Genomic DNA, 22,449 nt, shown 5'->3' with positions numbered 1-22,449 from the left:
TTACGATTCAATGACATAAAAATTATCACCATCATCGCCCTGGCGGATTATATAATCGCCTGGCTGCACTTTACGCTCAAACATGGCATCCAGCACTTGATTCATCTACAGATGGAGGTGGAGTAGTAGTGGAAGTGGGAGAAAAGAAAGAAAAAAACAATTTTATTTAGGTAAAGGAAATCTCATACAATCCACTTAGGAACCGCAAGGCAAGGTGGCAACTTTTGTCGACGTCGTCGTCGTAGGTGGTTAACCACCGTTACAAAGCGACCACAACAGACATAATATATATATATATTTTGATATGATTTATAGGTCAAATAGTATGTGTGTGTGTATACGTGCCTGTTCCTTTTCGAGTGAGCGGAATAGAAGCACATTCTTCACCGACTCCACGAGACGGGCACGCTGTTCATCTGTTTTTGGGAATACGGCAGTGGCTCCCTCATCATCATCATCCGCCTCGGGATCATAGGCCTCGGCGAAAACTGATTTACGGCGTGAACTTTGTATTATTGGTGGCTCTGCAAGTGAACAAAACAACAAAAAGGAATGTAAATAAATATATGTATATACGAAAGTTAAGTAAACTAAAGTTGGGATTTATAGCATAGTTGGCGTATCTTTTTGCATTTTGCTGACTTTATATAAACTTGAGAATTCAGCTGAGTTTAAAGTTTTATGCTTCTGGATTTAAGTTTCTCACACAGCAGGAGATGAAAGCTGCTGTGTGACAGTTGTGTGTATATATTATATATGTATAAATGTATGTGCTTAAATAAATGCAGCAACGCAAATGCATTCCTTTGCGAAAAAAACATAAAGCATAAAGACCAAATTTCAACTTGAGGTTATGCAAATATTTGATATTAATTTATTATAAAATTCGGAGAGCTAACAATGAGGCATTGTCTCGAGTCAGAGCTTAACTTTTAAACTAAAGCTTTTAAAGTCGGACAAAAAGACTTTTTTTTAAGTATATGAATGTTAAAACATTTTTTGTTTGTTGCCTATCAAATTTGAAATTGAATTTATATAAAAACTAAACTAAGAAAGCCAATTTAAATAGCTTAACTAAATAACAAGATATACATTTATGGTAGCAATATGAAATTGATTATTGAAATCGTATAATTAATCGAAGGTGCGCGATTATTAATCACGATTAATCGAAGGAAAATGAAAATCGATTAGTCACTTAATTTTTTTTTAATTTGTACAATTTTTAATATTTTAAAATTTATCTGTAAATCAAATGTCATTTGAATTAAGAAAGTATATAGTATGGGCAAGATGGTAGTGATTAATCTGTTGCCCTTTTCAGAGCCTTTAATCGATTAATGATTTATTTAATCGCAAGTCATTATTTTATATAAAAAACATCATCAATTAATGCGCATTTCATAATTTATCTTCTCAATTTTTGTTACTGATATTAAACTTAATTTAAATTAAGTTAATTGTATATAACAATTTATTTCATTTAGGTAGTTTCCATCATGTTTTGAATGCAAAGTTTCAGGACTTATAGAAAAAAAAAACTGTTATCGATTGCCAATTAAAGTGTTACTACTTCGAAGAGAAAATTAAACAATATTTTTTGATAAAAAACTGAATTATAATGCCCAAGGATTAACAGATTTTTGTCTTTCTGTCTGTTCGTTTGGTATAACTTATTGCATTTATTGTTCCTACACAAAAGGTATGAGATAATAAAACTTTCCTATAAGCAGACTCAAGTTTAATATTATAAAGGAGATTGTTTCATAAGCAGTCAAAAATCTGTATTCCTCTTCACTTAAGTATAATTCTCAATTAGTTATAGCTATGCAGGTAATGTGTCATTGCACTAATTAAATAAAATAGTTAAATTAGTTGTTGATAAAACTCTTAATGGGTGTAGAAAAGGATATGCTTTTAGTACGGTCTATCTAATGATCTTCCTCTGTAAGATTATACACTACAAGAAGCTCAAAGCGTAGACAGTTCTACGAAAATTACAAAGAAGACATTTAATATAATTTCAATCAATAATTTGGTCTACTGATAAATCCAAGGACTAATTTCATAGTTTTCTAAGCTATGCTCTGACTCTCATTTAAATCACCTCAACAAAACTACATAAATTTCTATGATATAATTAAAAATGCTTTCCTCTAAACGTTCCTATTTGCTGACAAAAAAACTTAAAAGAGCAAACAAAACTTAAGTCAAACTAAAAGTCATTATTTTCTTTATGAAGTACAATTTTATTAGGTACTTAGGTAATAAATACTGCTCGCAAAGAAAAGTTAAATAATAAATTCTACTTAGAAAACTCATTTAACATTATTTTATTTTCAGATTTTATTTATAAGTTATTGTTAGATTTAACAATTATTGATCTGCTAAATTCTATCTACCTATGCAAAATTAGTGCTATTCAGTTGAAGACTTCACAAACATGACATAGGAAAATTAACTTTCCTTAATAAATGCTTATTTGGGCAGAATTTGTGGAGTTTGTTGAGTCAAATGGCAGGCCACAAACAAAATGCTTGCAATTTATCATTCATTAGCAGGGACAGGAACAGAGGCAGGGGGCAGAGGCAAGAGAACCACTTCACAAAAGATTGTGATAGACAGAACCATAAACCAATTGCAGTAATTATTCATTTCGCTTGACCTGAACATGACTACATAATACATACATAATGTTGCTGCTTGTTGTTTTTGTTCTTACCAGCCAATAAATTGCCAGACACTTGGGTAGACATATTGTTAAGTTGCGAATTGATTTTGATTTTTGTTATTTCTTTTCGTTCACTTTGGCACAAATTTGATATTGTCTGCTTCTATTTTAGATAATTTCAAGATTTGTTGTAATGAAAACCAGTTAGGCATGAACACGTTTCAGAGTTGAACATAAAAAAAGCACACACACCACACACACACACACACGAGCGAAACTAAAAACTATATGTAACTCAAGGCCTTCACGCATTTTCAGCTTTCCCGCCAGCGTGCATATGCGGCGTATGCGTAATAAATATTTATATATATGTATATATGAGTTTGTATGTACACACACTTGGTACACTTGACTAGTTTGTTGGAAGCCTTTGCCATATTTGATATTTTGTTCTGATTCGCAAAATGTTTGCATTGCCATCAACGTTCGGATGTGCGTTTGAATCTAGCTAGATGATATCGTGTCAAGTTGCCAAGGAGACGTGTCAAGTTAATGATGCAATTACACAGACACACATAGACACAGACACTGAGACACATATATAGTTTAAATCAGAGCCAATTTCCAGGGCGGTTGGTTTAAGTATTTACTTAAGACACAGTCAGCCAGCCATCCACTTGCACATCCGTTGTTGGTCACTCGAAGCACTCACTCAATGTCTTCAACTAGAGGTCACATTTGATTTGATTTAAAACGGAAGTTCTTCTTAAAGTTCATCGAAATGAAGAGAGTAAAAATTTAATTTCAAAATTTCAAAGTTTTCTTTCAAAGTGAATTTGTGGTCTTCCATTTGAGAAGAGAATTAGAAAGAGAGAGAGAGAGAGGAAGATGTAATATAGGTGCTTCATTCAACTGGAACAAAGTCCATTCTGTATGTAATCAGCTTAGCACAAATGAAATGCATTTCCCCATTGGTTTTCCATGTTGTCATTCGCTCATTCATTCAGTTCGTTCATTGAATGAATGCATGTTAATTCTAACGAATGCTTCTTAACTGAATTATAACCTTTCACATTTTGCCTGGCCAAAGGCAAAGTAAACTTCAAATTGCTAAAGCCCTCAATTTGTTTAGTGATGAAACATGAATCAATTTTGTTGCAAATTTTCTACTCAACACTTTGACGAGCTTTTTGAAGCAGGACTTATTATTTTGGCCAAAAGCGGTTGAAATTTAGTTATTAGTAATTTAATTTAATCATTTCTTTCATTTGTTTAGGTTGCCAGAATAATGAATTGTTACTGACTTAATTGAAACTAATTTTTAAAAAATTTAAAAAAGCTAGCCAAAATTTTGTTGGGCATGCATAAAATTCCAGAATTCTATGCCAAATAAAACAAATATTTTTGGAATAAATATTATTTTGATAATTTAATGAACTATCTTTTTAGGTAAAAGATAAATAAGATAATTAAAAGAACAGATTGACGTATTCTTTATCAAAATATATTAAGGATATTTTTAGAAGATTAAACCTATTTTGATGTTCAAAAACGACTACGCTCATCTTTTATTTCAAAATTAGAGAGTAAACATTGTAATTTTTTTTAAAATAAACTAATTCTAATGACTAAGAAGTCGACGTTATTATTAAAAGACATTACATTTCATTTCAAAATAAATCTAAATGAACTGTGTTTGGGTTCTTTATAGTTCTGATATTGGTTTCGATTTATATCAATTTATGGAACATTTAATTTAGATTTGTTTCTGTTCATAATAGACCTTCAAATTAATTTTTTTATTAGGCAAAGTAAGAAATACAAATGTATATTAAATATCTATATATTTATCTATTATACTATCATGTCATAAAAAACCTATCAAAAATTATAAACGATTAAAGAGTCTATATAAAAGATAAAGATTTTTGTGATATTGATAAAAAAGATTGCTGATTTCTTTATAGGGTTTGTTTATGACTTTGTCGGCGCTACAGATAGAAAGTTGGCAAGAACAAAATAAAGATAAACTAAATACATTTCACCAAGTGATTGATCAAGTGTTTTTTTGGAACTTCATTAACGAATCAGCTGTTATCAACCGTCAATATAGCTAAAACTCGCGCTTTTTATTCAATAGTTAATCTTTCACATTTATTTAATTTATAATTTCACTTTAATTGCACAGAAAATAATAATGTGTTGATGTGAATGTTATGACTATTTATAAGATTTTGCAATTATCATTCACATAAGTTTTACTTTTGGCAGTCAAATGACAAACTATTTCAATTAAAAACGACAGTTATGCCACAGACAAGTAGACACACCAAAAGACACACACACGCACACACACACACACTCGAAAACTCGAAAACTCACACACTATTAAAAGAGAGAGAAAGACGAGTGCTAGAAAAATTTAATTAAGAACGGCAAATAAAAGTTGCAAGCATTAATTTCATTAGCGGAAAGAGATGAAGAGAAAACGACAACACCAGCAATGACGATTTGACGATTTGACGATGACGCTTGACAATGATGAGCGACAGAAAACTCTAACTGGAATATAAATGAATAAAAAGGACCCGACACTGACTGACTGACTGACTCTGACTGGTTTGACTGTCTGTCAGTCTCTCTGTCTGTCTGTCTGTCTGTCTGATTGTCGTAAAACTGTTGTGAACGTTGTGACGTCTGGTAAGCGACTAAAACTGTCAATGGAGCCACAGCAGCCAGGAAAATCGGTGGTGACAGAACACATCAAACCAAAGCGGAAATAGTGCCTGTAAGTAGGCAACACAAAACAGACAACTCACACAAACACACACACACACATCTATATAGGATGCTCGTGTTGGCTGCTGCTATTTATATGAAAAGCATCACGCGCTGTCTATTCTCTCTGGTCTTTTCAGTGTTCTCCATATACATATATATATATATATATATATATATTTGTATAAATAGCAAACACTTTGCTTTGTCTTGATTAACATGAACAATTTTGTGTTTTTCTCTTTTCGTTGTTGTTGTTGTTGTTTTTGTTGTTAAGCGCAACAGGAACATCGCGGCAGAGACATGACATGACGATGATGGCCAACAATATCCGTTCAGGTTCCTCTCTATACTCTCTACTCTGTTGGATTTTTCCAAGCTCAAAGTCCTTCGACAAACGCCGCTGGCATGTCAATAATGTTGAAATGTTACTCAGAGAAAGGCGGGCGGCGCATATATGTATGTAGAAGGAAGGGGGGCGTGGTATATGTGCTGGTTGTGCCTGGTGAAGCGTAAGTGAGCGGCCTGTATGCTTCAGTAAGCTGAGGTAGCCTTTTTTTCTTGTTGTTGCTCTATCTCTCTCCCTCTCTCCCTCTCTCTCGTTCATCTTGGTTTGCATGTCCTATATGTTTGTGTTTGCTGGTGGCCTCAGCCTCTCTCTTTTGGTCTTTCTCTTTTTCTCTTGCTGTGTTTATAAAATGTACCACATGACCAAAAGGAACACACACACACACGCACACCTTTATTAAAACCACATTTTTGACACCCACAAAAATTGTTATTTTACTTTTCAGAAGGCTTTGTTTTAAAGTTGAAGCAAGAATTTAAAATTGAGTTGCTGCTGCTGCTAAATACATAACTTTGTTATATACATATAATTTATTTAACCATAAATAGACATCAAAGCATAAAAATACATAGCGGAAAAAATCAATGAAAGACCATCAGATGCGAAACGAGATTGGATGAGTGTGTTGGCTCCTGCTCCATTTGCGTAGAAGCGAACACAGAATGGACTTTCGCTTCGATTGAGGAGAGGATTTTGAGGGCTTCAGTGAGCAATTTCCAGATGACTGACAGACATGGCAAAAGGGAGGATGGTGATGATGGATGGGTGAAAGGGATAACAGGTCATATAGTGAGACAAAGCCGTAACTCCAATTAAATGTCAGGCTAACTAAACCAACTAACTAACTAACCAACTAACTAGTAGTAGGGATGACAGTAACCACTGACACATCACATCGACCCGACATCATCATTATTTGCCCAGCTCTTGAGAGTCTGCCCCGGTTGTGTGTGTGCAATTAATAGATTTTTAATGACAAACGCAGGACCAAAAGCAGGAACTGGAACTAAACAGAAGAGTAGCAGGGGAGTGTCGAGGGGACTTAGTAGTAGTAACAGGAGCAATAGCAGGTTGGCCCTCCCCCATAGGGCATCCCTTGGAGGGCTCTGCGTGTTTGATTAACCGGAAGATAAACACGCAAAAGGAAGGAAGAAAGACAGCAACAGGGATATAGAGCTAAAGTCGGTGAGAGAGAGAGAGGGGGGAGACAGAGGGCAAGCTCATGTAGAAGTGGAAGTGAGAACAGAATTGAAGCCAGGCCAAAAGCTTTATCATCATTATTATTTAATTTGCTGCAAAGATTTATGGCCATATGCGTGACCATCATCAAACGAGGAGAGAGAGCTAATTGTCTGCCAAACACACACACACACACACCACAAAGGCACACACACACATACACACACAGAGAGATACAAATACAAATAATGAGATACACGTTGCCAGAAAGAAGAACAAAAAAGTTAAAGAAAAAATGGCAAACTTTTCAATTTCTACACCGCCCCCACTCTACCCCCTCCCACTCTCGCAAAGGTAAATGCAAACTTTTTGCTCCTGATTTGCTTACTTTTCTCTTTAAATTAAGTTTACTTCTTGCCAACTCCACCCTCGTCCCCCCTCTGTATCCTCTTTCTGGCCCCCCTGGCCAGAATGTGACAGCATAAATCAACTATCATCAGCCACTGCTGACGTCAAAAAACACAAATTGCATGACGGAAGTAACTAAAATAACAGCGTAGGAATATAGAAAAACGAAGCACACACAAAAAACAACTATTACTAAAAATAAAATGAAAAACTGCAACACACGCAGCAAAAAGAAAGAAACATAAAATTGACGTAAAGAAATCCAGAAATAGTTGCAAAAAATCCAATGACAGGACACGCAATTTTAAGACAAGTTTTCTACCCTCATTTACTAAACTAGTTAGTAGGACTCACCATCACCATCCTGTGAGTTAATGCTCAGCTGATCATCGGTATTATGTTCCGTATTAGTTGCGGCTGGACGATTTGCCTGTAGTTTGCCAAAATATTCAACCGCATAGTCAACAACATCTGGCGGCTGTTCAACCAAATATGAAATTGAAAATTGCAATAGAACCTCCTTCAGCTCATCGGGCACTTGTATGCGACGACTCGAATCGCTCGACATGATTGTTTATTTATATTATTTATTTATGTTTTTGTGCTGCAATAAACGAAAAGAGATACAATGTTCATTTAATAAGCCGAAAACTCAATTACAGAGAAAACTTATCAGCAAATTGGGTTATATAAATGATAAAAATAGATTTTTCCTTTTAGATTCGTTGATGAATTATTAGCTTGGATCATAAAATTTCCTCAATGGGTTATAAAGATATAGATTTGGACAAAGAGACGATAATTGGGGGAGAGGAGGGGATTTTGGTTATAATAAACAATTTTATTCATATACCTTAATCTATTGAATGACCACCTTGCCTGATGCCCATGCAGACTCATTAATCCTTTTCAAAGAATCTCTTGCATGTCCTTTGGGCAACTGCTAAATGTCACGTTTCGGAATTAGCAACTAAAGCTGCTGAGAAGTTTGCAAAGTTTCTCTAAAACAAAATGTCTAGACAGACATGTAACTTGAATATTTTTTTGGGATTGGTTTTGAAGTTTAGTTTAATTTAGAGATTAACAAGTTTGTTTTTTTTTTTTATGTGACTAAAGCCCACAATAAGCCAATTAAACAGATTTTTTCATTAATTTTTAGTTGAACCGAAGCGTAATGCCAAAAGTATCTGCCTAATTGCTTTATTAATAATACAATTATTGTAACTCTAATAAATTTTAGTAAAGGACTCTTTGTTCTCTACACTTACATACGCATCATCATTAAGTCTTTTCTTTCCTAAAGTTTAAAGTTAAACTAATTTTAGGTTTTAGGTTGTCAAATATTAAGAATATTTTAGAAAACTTTATGGATTCGTATAGAAATCTGCTTCATAAACGAATATCACATTAAGTCAATCAAACCAGAAGGAATATAGTACAATTTTTATCTATTTTTGTTCTCAAAACTTGGTTCAAAAAGTTTCTAAATATAGTCGAAAATTTAACAGATGGTGTGTAACATGTAGATGCTTTTTAATTTCCAATTTGTATATCATCGAAAGCAAAAATAAAGCTCTATAAAGCTTCGAAATGATGACAATTTCTGCAACAAGTGTGAAATTTCAAGCATGTAAAAGGCAATTTAACTGAAAAGTTAGCAATTTGACATGCCAAAATTAGTTATAACGAAATTCATGGTAGATTACATTAATACTTTTAGTTAAATGTTGCAATAATTTTTATTATTTGCGAAAAATTGACTCAAAAAGCAATTATTTAGCTCCAAAATTGATAGAGTATCAATATCCCAGACTGATATTTTCGAATTTTACTTTCCAAAAGGCACATAGAGACCCGCAAGAAAAACAAAAATGTGATTAGATTCGATCGAAAGCGAAAACCACAACGTTTTGACTTTCCTTTTGGAGATGCAAGCAACGTTCTATATAAATAATCCAAAAACCCATTGGCATACAGTTTATATCTATAAGTGGTAGGAGGTAGATACCTCTTGGAATTTCAATTTTTGATTATTTCGTAAACTTTCCCTGAATTAAAGAAAACCTTCAGTTAATGTTTTCAGAGAATAATGTATCAGAAAATGTTGTAAGCATTGCAAGTGTCAAATGAAATCTTGTGAAATCAATTTACAACTAATTTCATACAAGATTATATATTACGTATGCAAGAGAGCTGCAATGCAACACCAAGCAAATGAAAACCATATGAGTCTCCTCCATATATGTATGTATGTACATGGGTGTGCTGGTAATTTGTCAACGAATGCATTTGACCTCGGGGGCCAGGTAAAAGGTAACAACTGCCACTGCCAGTGCCAGTGTCCATGCTGCCATGCCAATGTTGAGGCTGGTTGGCTGGCTGGCTGGTGGGTCTAGTGGGGTTGATGGAGCTGGTGGCTAGCTGATGCCACCTGCTGGTCATTTAGTCGGCAATTAGCTGTCGTTGTCGTTGTCCATGCCCAAGGGAGCCATCATCACCGACTCCGCCTCCGCCTCCGTCATCGCCAACACCGCCGAAACCGCCGCCACCACAAAAACTAAAGCCATAGAGTGGTGCGCGTGATTCAACATTGCACAATTTCAGATTTGGATTGTCCACAGCTCATTCGTCGCTTATTCGCCCATTCGCCCATTTGTTGTTGGAAGCGGCAGCGATGAACGTGAGCTTCATTTTAATTTTTCGTAAATTTGCAGTTTGTGGGGGGGCGCCAAACGAGCGCTCCAACAACAAATATAATTTACGAGCAAAACAAAAAAAACACTAAAAACAAAACTAAAACGAAAAAAAAAAACTCATAAAAACAGAAAAACAAAAACCATTTATTTCACTTGCATTTTGGGTGACGCGTTCAACATATTAACATACAGAAATTTTCAAAATTATAAACAAAAGCAAAGGTCGAAGAAAAATTATTTCAATGATTTCAACCAATTTATAATACATTTATCACAATTTAAGTTATTACTTTACGCCATCTAATATTGCATTAGAATTACTATAATTGACATAAATCTAAATTTTGACATCGCTTTGTACCGAAATAAACAGATTCATATAGAAATTCATTACACAAATTAACATTATGAGATGTTCACTATAAGAATTAATAAGAACTAGCTACAGGTTAATTTAATACATGTATCGTTTTTAAGACATGGACAAATCCAGGATAAGTCTGGGCGATCTGAACCCTCTTCGAAATGTTAATGTTTTGAATAATTATTAACCTTTTTTCAGTTCTTTTTACCCCCAATAAGTGAATCTTGCAAGTGGTTGGACAATTTTGATTAATTCTCATTCTAACAAAAGGTCTCAATAGAAAGTTACTGAATTTTTAAAGCCAAAAATCTTAATTTTTTGACCAAACTTCCCATGAAAATATTTTCTACATCATTCCATGATTATTTAGAAGATAAATTGAGTTAGTGGAATGAACTGAATGAATGAATTATTGCAATAAACCAAATTTTACTAGTCTAGTTAAAATGGAATCTTATTTAATCTAATCCTATAGTCTTCTTAGCTTCATAAATACTAAAGATTTTGAAAAGAAACGTTCTTTATTAGAGGATGGGGCTAAAAACGTTGTAGGCTACTAGAATAACACGCGAATTATTACCAAGATTCAGTAGAATTAGGAACTAACAAATAAAACTTAGAAATTCACCATTTTAGATTTAGTTTGGTTAAAATTTAGTAAACTTTCAACAAATGTCATCATCACAAAATCAGCAATCCTGGACGACAGTGAATACATTAAAACAATTCCTTAAAGTCCAATGACAAGTAATCGGTTTCACTCAGATTGACCAACACAAAATCAAACACCAAACTAGGACAGCAATTATCGTTATTTTTTATAGGAAATTTCTTTAACCAATGGATATTATAAATCGTTTTGGAACAAGCATTTAACCTGTCCATTTAGTAAGTACTTATACATTCTACAACAATTTTCTCCTCAGGATTAGATTTCTAGGCAAGTGTTCAAAAGGAAACTAAAATTTTAAAACTTATTGTTTGGCATGTTATTGGTAAATTACTTATTTTGTTTATATTAAAAAGAGTCAAACATCTCATATTTAACGCATTTTGACTTTAGCTATCACAATGACAAAGATTTTCCAAAATCAAATTAGATGTTCTAAGTAAATCAGAAAAATTTGACAACATAAATACTCGTATAACAAATTTGAGGCATTCTAAATATTAAATAGATAATCTGTTGAGGTATAGATAGATTTTATAATAGACAAATACCGCAAATTCAATCTTAAATGTAATCAGTTGATTTAATGAAAAGCATTTCACCAGGTGAAATTGAATATACTTCTATAAACAATTCCAAGACACCACACACAATCAACCGCAAGTTAGTTAACATAAATATTTATAATTTTTTTTTTGTTAAATGTGCATAATTATGTAAATTGTCTATTGAGAGTTCTTGATGACGATGATGATGAAGATTCAAAAGCATGATGGGCGTGGCTTTGGTTTCTGGTCTTAATTCAGTTTGGTTTCTTAGCCACGTCTCCACACCCCCAAAAATGCTTCTCTTGTATTTGATGTAATTTGAAAATTAATTTTTTACCCCAAGAGGACGATGATTGGGCTATATGGAAAGTTGTACGAGCAAGATGAGGTAACCAGCAGGATGTTGCTGTTGAGTGTTGCTATTGTTGTTGTTGTTCCACTTGTTGTTTGTTTTTTGGTATTGTTTAAAAAGCGAACTTTTTCAATTAAGTTCATTAATATTCAACTTTGCCTGAGGACTCAAATGCTGTTGGTGGTCTGGCTTGGTCTGACGTCGGGCAAATAAATATAAATATTCAAATAAAATTACAAAACTAATAAAGGTTATTATATTTTCTGTATGCTTCGTTTTCCAGAGGAGTAGAAGGAAAATATATGTATATATAAATACATCCTGCCAATTGATTTTTACTTGCCGACAAACTTTTATACTTACAAAAAAAAAGTTAAGTGTCTATTGATTGAACTGACGTTAGGGTGAGGTGAGGAGGGGCGGGGCGATAGACTTACAACTAAAAAAACGTCGAAAACTATTTGCTTCTGAGAGACAGACATAAGCAATTAGTGGGTCAAGGTGGTTCACTCAACGCAACGCACCGTAGTGCACCACCTCACCCCACCTTACCCCACTCCACCACACCGCATTGCAATGCAATGCAAAGCAAAGCAAAGCAAATGCATAAATAAATTGCTTTCAAACACAAGCAACAGACTAAAAATAGTTTGCTAAGTAATAAGAAAGACTGAGAAAGCTAGACAAAAGAAAAGAGAGAGGGAAAGAGAGAGTGAGACAGACATGGTGTGTCCATTGTCCACATACCATGGCCACAGACACGAATGAAAAACTAAAAATAAGAATACTGGAAAATAAGCTAAAGTCAAAATTTACCCCCTCTTTCTCTTATTTACCATTTGACTATCGACTTTCATACACCCTGTAACAAATTTAGTTCCTTTTATCAAAAATTGTTTATAAATTTGTTTATTAAGAAGGACATATCAAAATATATTTTAAATTTGTCTCTCAAAGAGTTAACTTTACATAGATTGAAGATGAATTGTTAATATTTCCATAGAAATAATTGAATTCTAATTATTAAAGTGAAAGGATTTAAGCTTTTCATAAACATATATTGTTTACCCTCTTTGCATAATTATATAGATAAACAGTTTTGAATTGAGACCAATTGAATTAAGGAATACAACAAACAGACAAATAGAACTGAATTTGTACTTTAGAACTTTGCAAATAATATTTAATTGAACAAATAACTTTACAAAACTCTTGTCCGCCATGTATAACGTATACGCAGAGTATGGCAGCCAGAGAAAAGGTGATGAAAAATAATCATAAATAAATGAAATTGCAGACAAAAAGTTGCATCCTTATTGCAAATTTTAAAATACTTTCTGTAAAAACTCTTGCCTTAAATATTCAAACTATCAAACAGTTCTCAAACTGTTTAATATGGCCCTGTTTAAGATTCATTACTTAACACATATAACACTATAACTACAGGGTATAAAATTCTTTACATATTTTCATTTTTATTTTTAAGCTGAAAGCAACATCAAAGAATATTCTTGACTTAGGGATTATTAATTTTAAACAAATAAGACAGAACATCAAGCTGAGTACTTGAATTCCTTTGCTTTTCTTGATTACTTTTAAGAGATTCAATTCAATGCAAAAGAATTTTACAAATAACCATTTGTTTTACTCAGAAAATCTTAGTAAAAGAGTTTTTCTTCATTTGTAAGTCATTTTTAATGGTCTCTTGGAAAGCTTTCCAAGTTTCTACTACCTGTGAAATTTTGTTAAAAATCAATAGTTCAATCTGTTAATTCACATTTAGGTAGTAAAAAGAACCAATCAGATACACGAGTAGCCAAATGGCTAGGTTTTAGGGACTGAAATTTGCTGATAACTACAAAATTTCTATCCACTAATTGGCACCAAAAATCTCTTCCGAGTAAACACAAAAACCACAAACAAGTTTGATCAAATTATGGCTAGTTCAGTGAGGAAAGGCATTTGCCTTCTGTAATCCAATTCCTATACTAAATGAGGCAAATGTGTACACAAATTTCTGCTACAAATTGTGTTCTATTCATCATGGCGTTGGATTACAATTGGCTACTGATTTTAGCAGTCAGAATTCCTAATGAAACATTCAAGGAGCGGGAGCGGGGTTAGATTTCATTTTAAGGAATATGTTTTAGTGCAATCAAATGCACTTTATAACATGCCTTTGTGCCTTGTGCCTACACATGTTGACATCATCATTATTACTATTATTTTTTTATTATTTCTATATCGCACACTACTACTATTACAAATTTTATCCTTGACTCCTCCTCTATGTTCATATATATACTCAACAAATGTCTCTGTTGGTTTTCTCTGTTATGGCTGTTGGCCATAAAATGATTATGGCTTAGTTATGCGCTGAAAAGTTAACCATGTGCTGCATATATGACTTTCATTTTAATGCCATTTTTACTGCAACTGCAGGTGCTGCAGGACTCGGCCACCACCACCACTAATGCATATATTTATACATGTCCATGTGTGTTTGTATATACATATATCCTGTGCGATGGTTTTTCATATTAATAGTGTTTCTCTTAGCTTTTTTTACCTTTTTTTCTCACTCGCTATCTCTCGACCTAACTAGTTTTTGTTTGTCAGAGCACTCTGGCATTGCTTTCAAGCTAATTGAGTTTCGAGTTCAAAGCGAAAATTGCATTCATTCACATCCTAACAGCAATCAGGTAAAGAGAAAAAAAAAACACCAAGAGTTAATGCTTATGTCCTTGGCATAACATATAACATAACAAAATAAAAAAACACCGACCTTGAAGCACACATGATACATTGAGATGGCCAACTGTTGGCTACGTTGTCAACAAACTATCAAATTACGTCAACAGCGACAGAAGGAGAACAAAAAATCAACTTGACAAGGAATAACACCTGTGCGTGGGTTTCAAATTTGACCCAAAAAAACCGAAAAAAAACAGCTAAAACATGACTTCATTATGCATAATTAGTTAAAGTAGATGCGACTTTTGGTCTACTTTTTGTCATAAGGTTGGCCTCTATTTTCAACTAATCAACAGTTGTCGAGGCGTGGCCCTAACCACATAGATATGTATGCACATGGATACATACATAAATAGTAAATGTCCAGTAGTGCCAGGGCAAAACCCACTTGACCTCCCACACACTCTACCCCTCTGCCCCTTTCTGTCTCTCTCGTGTGTGTGTGTGATTTGAATTGGGTTAAGTGTTAATCGAATAGGGGCCGATATCAATTTTTCATTAGTTTTTGTATATACATATATCTTATTCATGAGCTCAAGTGCAATGGCAAACTGAAGACCAAGACCAAGACCAATAACGGAAATGGCAAATGAAAATTGTGGAAAACCCATACACACACACACTTAGAGAGAAAGCGAGTTCATATGTAATGAATATTTTTGGTTTCATTTATTTATTTATTTGGCAATTGCAAATATAAGTTATTGTTATGTTTGTTGCTTTTCAATTTAATGACCAAAACCAAAAATTGTTTCATGATACAAGACAATTTAGTGTTCGCCAAAAAAGCATTTTCATGATATGCATAATTAAAATACGAATTTCCGTTGCGCCGCCCCCATAAAATGGGAATTAAAAGGAAATTACGAGAAGAGAAGTACCATGAAAAGCAGGCGCAGTTGTCAAAGGTACAGACCTAGAGAGAGAAAGAGAGAGAGAGAGCGACAAAAAGAGATAGAAAGTAAAACAAAGCCAATAAGAATGCATAATGAAAGCCTAAGCCTAGATATGGAAATGAGTTAAGGGCATGGAAATTAAAGGAAGAGCAAACCAGAATGAAAAATAAAAGCAATGAAAATTGGCTAAAAGTAAAATGCGGCAAATAGATAAACCTGTTCAACTTTCTAACTGACATTTCCATTAACTCCTCCAATAGATATGTATCGATAAGGTAAACATTCGATTAGTCAGCATACAAACACATACAAGTTGAACCACTTTGTTTGCCCGATATTATCATCGTATAACGTTCAAGTGATATGTATATCAGCAATAGCAAACTATTTGTGACACTATATTGCAACATAATATGACATAAAACTAAACTAACAGACAGCGGTTAAAGTTTCCAGCTAATTAGACTTGCTAGTGCGTTAAACGAACTTGTCTGTTTAATTTTAGATCCGCAGAACTTTGCAGTCGCAACTAATTGTTGTTGGGAAAGAGCTTAATCGAAAGTTTAAGCAGGTAAGTTTAATTCTTTCTATGCTTAAGAATCCTCTTCGAATGACTGGAAAAAGAAAGCTGCAAATGATTAAATATTTTAGCTGAAGCTTAACAAAAAAGACTTGATGTAGAATTCTATAAAACATCTTCCTTTCTCTGCAAAATTTGGTTGATATGAATTGAACTGAAAGCAGCATTATTACTCGTTTCAAACTTCATAAGTATAGTTTAAGTTTATTCCTACTTATTATCTGGAAAGAATCATTCTTTTATTTTCTCAGAACTCATTAAAAATTTTGTTGATCTACAAAGTTTTGATAAGTTGTAAACCTGCAAATTCTTTGAGTTCTGAGAAAAAAAAAAGAGATAACTTGCCAAAGATGCTTTAAATTTAGTTAGAAGTAAAGAATGAAAATTGAATAAAATGCTTTTATTGCTGATAAGTTTTTAGTAGTAAGAAAATTAAAGCCTTCATTAGTGAAGGATCTAGTTTATAATTTTGGTTGAGAAAATTCGGCATTTTGGAAGGAAAATTGTTCTTGGACTAAATTTCACCAGCATTATAGGTAAAATTACGGTTGGTGGAGGAAATTTGGCTTATTTCTTTTAGAGAATAAAAGAAAGTCCAGATAAATTTAATGTAGTGGAGTTTAAAAGTATTTATATTCATTTCTAAAAAATCAATAAAGTGAAAATAATGTCTCATGAGTTTCCAAAATATATAATTTCCGTTGCATATGTATCCTTTTTAGCGGACAGACAGTTTTTCACTTTAGCATTTTTCTTACAATTTTCCATATTTTGTTACAATTTTCTTTTCTTTATTCCCTGCAAAATTTATCTCTTTCCGGTCAATGCATCAAAGTGGCAGCTAAAAAGTCGCGACAAGCACTTAATTTTCAGCTAACCCCCTTATGTTATGTATGTATATATATGTACATAGTAGGTGTATATGTGTCTGTATATGTATTTTGGTGTATTGTGACAGGAAAATATGGCATATACATCAAAGCAATTTCAAGGCATACTTCAGGGCGCCTTTGGCACTTGAGCAAAGATGACGATGATGATGATGATGATAATGATGATGATGTTGATGAGGTTCTTGCTTTTGGTTTAGACTTTTGGGTTGGCAACAATCGTAAATGTCAGAAGAGCCGAACTGAACTGAACTGAGCAGAGAACAACGGCAAATGCGAGCAAGTCCCGTGAGTATTTGGCGCAAATTTCACTTCGTCACGCAACTTTAAGGGCAAAAAAATACCTTTATGTATATGTGAATGCGTATGCTGAAAGGGGGGGGAGGCGGCCTAAGGTGTGTAATCTGCTGGCCCTTTTTTATTTGGTATTAAAGTAAAAAGGTTATCAAGCTTGAGAGAAAAGAAGTACGAAATGTTTGTCAAAATATATGAGCAGACAAGGCCCAAAGTATTGATTTATTAACGCGCCCAGGTAAACACCGTAAAGTAGATACACATGTCGTATGCGTAATGAGAGGCTTACTTACTTGCTCCTTTTAGCAAGAGCGAGAAGGGATTTGGTAAAGGCAAAGGGATATAAAATGAAAATGAAACGCTTTAAGCTGTCCAAACGAAAATAATGTAAAATGGGAATTTTTTATAGCTCGCGCAGAAAACTCACAAGAGATTTGGCCAGTTTTTCCCGCGTGTACACACACACACAGACACACACGCCCATACATACATATGTGTATATATATCAAATTTCGTTTTCAATTCTATACAATTTATGCAGCTGGGGCGACGACTTGCCAGTTAACCTTTGACGTTTGTCTCTGTCATTCCCATCTATTCTCACCCACTCTACGAGCCAGTTTCTCCCTTTCGCTGTTGCTTTGGCTCAAAGTCTTTTGTTGAGCCTCCTCTTCCAACACACATTTGCGGTTTCTTGTTGGAGTACCCTTTAATCGTGCAGTGAAAAGAGTCTATCTTAGCAGAGGAATTCATGTTGATAAGTTTGAGAAAGAAAAATAAACAAAATAATTGAGAAATTGATAGACTTCAATTTAATTTGGCAAATTAATGGAAACGTTCTCTAATTTGATATGAATTTTACTGCTTACAGGGTACTTAAAAGTCGTATTCCAGTCGTAAAGTTGACGACTTTTCATTTTTTATTTATTTTTATCTTTTCATTTTTTTCCTTTTCAATTTTTGTTCTCCAGACTGAGAGTCAATTCAATTATTTTATAATCTATTAGATTTGCTCGGGCATGCCAAAGATTTAAATTTTTCTATTGCAAATAAATTGAAGGCAATGACATTTATTCGATTGTTTAAATGAAATTATTGATCAAATTCTCTTCACTTCAAAATTCAACTTAAAGAACAGAAAACAATTTTCAAAATTAATAAATATTTTGCAAGGCTAAAGAAAAACCTCAGTGGAAATTCTTGTCTAAGAAAATATTTTTACTTAACTTGCTTTGACCTTGAAACCAACTCGTTGAGGGAAGGAGCAGTAGGAGATTGAGTGGGTGACGAGGGTGGCGGGTGGTTGGTTTAGCTAGTTGACCAGTTAAGCCAAAGTAGAGGAAAATTTCAAACAAAAAGGATAAAAATATAAAGAAAGTTTGAAAGAGAATGGGAAAGAGAGGAAAGTGGTAAACGCCTTCGCTGCTATAAATAAATAGTTAAGTCAAATACTTTAAGTGGCCCACGCAATAAATTCCAACTCTATACCCTTTCCCTCTAATTAGACGGAATGATAAACTGTCAGCTGGATGGATTGAGATCCATTAGCGTTAAATTAGAGCGCAATTATGTTATACGCACTTGCTGCTGAGACACCGCACAAAAGTAGATAAAAAGAGAGTGAGGAAGGAGCTTAATAGATAGGGAGAGAGTGAGAGAGAGACGTAACCTTGAGGGGCGCGGAAAAAGATACGTAAAAACGTAGAGAAACAACCAGAGCAGCCACCCCCAAAGATATTGCAGATACGTTTGTATACACACACACAAACACAAACACACACACACACGTACATAAAACAAGAGTCGCAGCAGATGCTAGATACAGTTAAGGTTTTCCCCATAAGCTAACATACAGGTGAAATATAATAAAAGAAACAGCAAATTGCTCTTTTTTAGCTAAAAATTTATGACATCTTTTAAGTAAATATTTCAATATTACAAGAATTTTGTTTTAAAATGTCACTTTAGTTCTAAAAAAACTTTGTTAAGTTCTAACATTTTATGTTAATTTAATTTAAGTCCTAGAATAATTTAACAATAATTTTGTTAAAAGTTGGAATGATTGGCAAATATTGTTTTTGTTTAATACTTAAGAAAGCTTTTTAAAGAAATTTTGAACATTTTTCTGAGAGAAAGATATTAAATTAATAATCAATTGTTCCTTAATATACTTTGGTACATAACGAGAACTCCTTAAGACCTCAATCTTTTCAAAAACTGAAAAGTGTTTCTAGAATATGTTAAACCTAAACTGCATTCCGATGAAAAGCCTCAGAGATTTGTGGTATAATGTGGTATTAAAAAGAAATATAAACTTTAGACTAATCGAGTTAGTTCATAAAGAAATGGCATGTTTGTTTATCACATGAGTTCTGTTTCCCCTGTCTAAAGTCTGAAAACCACATTATGGAACCATCTATGTCGATCTTTTTACTAGCATTTTCACTGTATCATTTCACTGCCTTCCTCTCTCTGCATTTGATAATAATCACCCGCCAAACGGAAGGTAGATATTTTTTTTTTAAATTTCCTATTGTTAATATCCATTTTACAGGAGCCTTCACTGTAGCTGAAAATGTTTTCGGTATCTACACCGGCAACAGCGATTATGTGTTGTAACAAAACGTTTATCTACATTGCCTGCTGCCCCCATTAAAACGATTTTCATTTGTTCTTGTTGTTGCTTCTCTCAATTTAATTTTAAACACGTTCTTTTTTTTGTTTTTTTTTATTTTTCCCATTTTTTGTTATTTTTCTTGGGTAAATTTGTTGCGCGTGGCAGTTAAACGGCGCGTGCTACGAAGCAAATAAGCCGAAAACTGACAAAAAACAACAGAAAACAAAATAAAAAAACAAGACGGCCGAAAAGAAAAACTTGCGACCGAGTATTTCGGCAATTAACAACATGGCAGTGTAGATAAAAGTGAGAAAAAATTGAGGACCAGGCTAACTTTCAGTACTAACGAATGTAGATATACCCTTGATATATATGTATGTGACTTTGATTGACAATATAACATAAACTCATGTTTAAAAATCTTTTTGTTTCTGGAATAAATAAGATGATGCAGCAGAAAGATACGACATGAGAAGATTTTTCTACAAAAAGTCCCCTTTTTGACAATTATTGGTGTTAATAACTTCAAACGATTTAATAAATGTTGCTGAGATAAGCTCAAAAGTGTATATATACCAAATCACACATATTTTTTTAGGGTATCTGTAAAAAAGAAAGAAGAGAAAACTGAAAACGCGGCGAGTAAATGAAACGATTTCCCAGGGTTCCAGTTCGTTTGGCGCATTGATTGCTTTTTGCTGTTGCTCTTGCTGCTGCCTGTTGCCAATTTGTGACGATAACTTAACTAAAACTGAGAGCTAAACTAAACTGTCAATTGACAAAAATACGACAAGAAAAAAAGGCCAAGCCCATGTGTTAAGGGCAACAATTAAAAGTGTTTACTCAAATGGCCGAGCGAAACAAGTGAGAAACCATTACAGATACAATAAATATAGCATACATTGTGGGGCCGACAATATCAGAAGAGTTTCAACCTTTATAAGCAAGTAAATATATGCGGGGTCGTATAAACCGAGTCGTTTATACGATAATTATGCAAAAATAATGCAAGAAAAAAATGTGAATTTCTTCTGCCTGGGGCTAAAGGCGAAATTGCAAAATAAACAATAGACAAAAAACAAAAAAAAAAGCGAAGGTAAACGAAAGAAAACCAGGCATGTGGGTTAATGTGGAAAATGTGGAAATGCTAAACAACCAAAACGTAAATTTCAAGTTTTTGTTGTGTTGGTTGGCCTATGACTTTATGCATGGCCTTTTTACTTGAGACCCAAACAATCACCACGATGCATATGTGTATGTAGATACTTGTGTGTGGATCTATGCACACACACACAAACACACACACTTAAACAATTGTAGTTGATATACCCATATCCATTTGGCATTTATGCAAATTTACTTGGACTGTCGGCAACTGCATTGGAAATCACTTAACAACCAACAACGAGGACAATGCGACTCGAAAACACACACACTGACACACACACACCACCCAGATAAATGTGTTTGCAGGAAGTGGACACAAAACACAAGCCCAAGGCTATCAGTGGTTGTTGCTGTGGATGATGATGATGATGATGATGGCGATGGCGATGACGTCAAGTGCCTGCCACGTCTACTTCAACAACTATTGCGAGGTAAATTTGCACTTTGTATTAGCCTGATTTGGTTCAAGTTAAGAAATTGTTAGGGGGCAACCTCAATACGTATATTTAAAGCAACAACAAAAAACTATGCCACAAAAGTCGTAAAGATATAAGAATAGCATACGCTTAAATCATAGTGAATTCAACTTTGAGATACTCTATAATTAACAGAGATCTATATGTACATAGTTCAAGAGGGAAATATGGATTTCATACCTTGTTTGCAACAATTTGTTTGACTTCAAAATAATTAAATTTTATAAACAATTTTAGGAAAGAATTTTGCATATTTATGTTCAGATTTTGGGGATAAAAATTGCCTTAGACATTGATATATTAAGATGAAGAGATCTTGGGCTAAAACCTATTAAATATATACTAGACCCAAAGATACTAGAAAAATGAAATACTAAAAGCACTTGGGAAAAGCAGATATTGGCCATTAAAATACTTATTGTTAGATAAATAAATATTATGCTACTTAATGGTACTTAGAAGATACCAAAACAAAAGATACTAAATAATACTAATATTTAATTAGTCTTTTAACCAAGCACGAAGCTACTATATGGCCATGAATGAAATATGTATTCAAAGGAATAGATTGGTAGACTAAACATCTATATAAAGAGAAACATATCCCCCTCTCGTCATTGGGGTCTATAAAAAAGGGTATTTGAATAAATGTTCACACGACTGTTGGCTGTCAAGCAACTGTCTAACAAAACTCATACAATTCAAGCGATAAATAAAACTGAGGCCAAACAAGCAAACAAACACATTTGCGACATATGCA

The 22,449-nt window shown here is 33.7% G+C and overlaps 1 protein-coding gene across 2 annotated transcripts in view; it reads right to left on the bottom strand.

Moving 5' to 3' along the window:
• LOC6640593 (cAMP-dependent protein kinase type II regulatory subunit) overlaps positions 1-22,449 on the bottom strand; it is a 42,445-nt gene that overhangs the window by 5,094 nt on the left and 14,902 nt on the right. For both annotated transcript variants that reach the window (XM_002063481.4, XM_015178707.3), the window contains exons 2-4: positions 7,740-7,989; positions 346-524; positions 5-105 (exon numbers count right to left, since the gene is read on the bottom strand). In XM_002063481.4, the coding sequence (XP_002063517.2) occupies positions 5-105; positions 346-524; positions 7,740-7,953 (494 nt within the window). In that variant the 5' untranslated portion in view covers positions 7,954-7,989. The remainder of the gene's footprint in view (positions 1-4; positions 106-345; positions 525-7,739; positions 7,990-22,449) is intronic.

Source organism: Drosophila willistoni, assembly GCF_018902025.1.
Source record: "Drosophila willistoni isolate 14030-0811.24 chromosome 2L unlocalized genomic scaffold, UCI_dwil_1.1 Seg196, whole genome shotgun sequence".
Taxonomy (NCBI): domain Eukaryota; kingdom Metazoa; phylum Arthropoda; class Insecta; order Diptera; family Drosophilidae; genus Drosophila; species Drosophila willistoni.
Note: the sequence above shows the minus strand (reverse complement) of the source record. Positions and strands in the feature narration are given on the sequence as shown.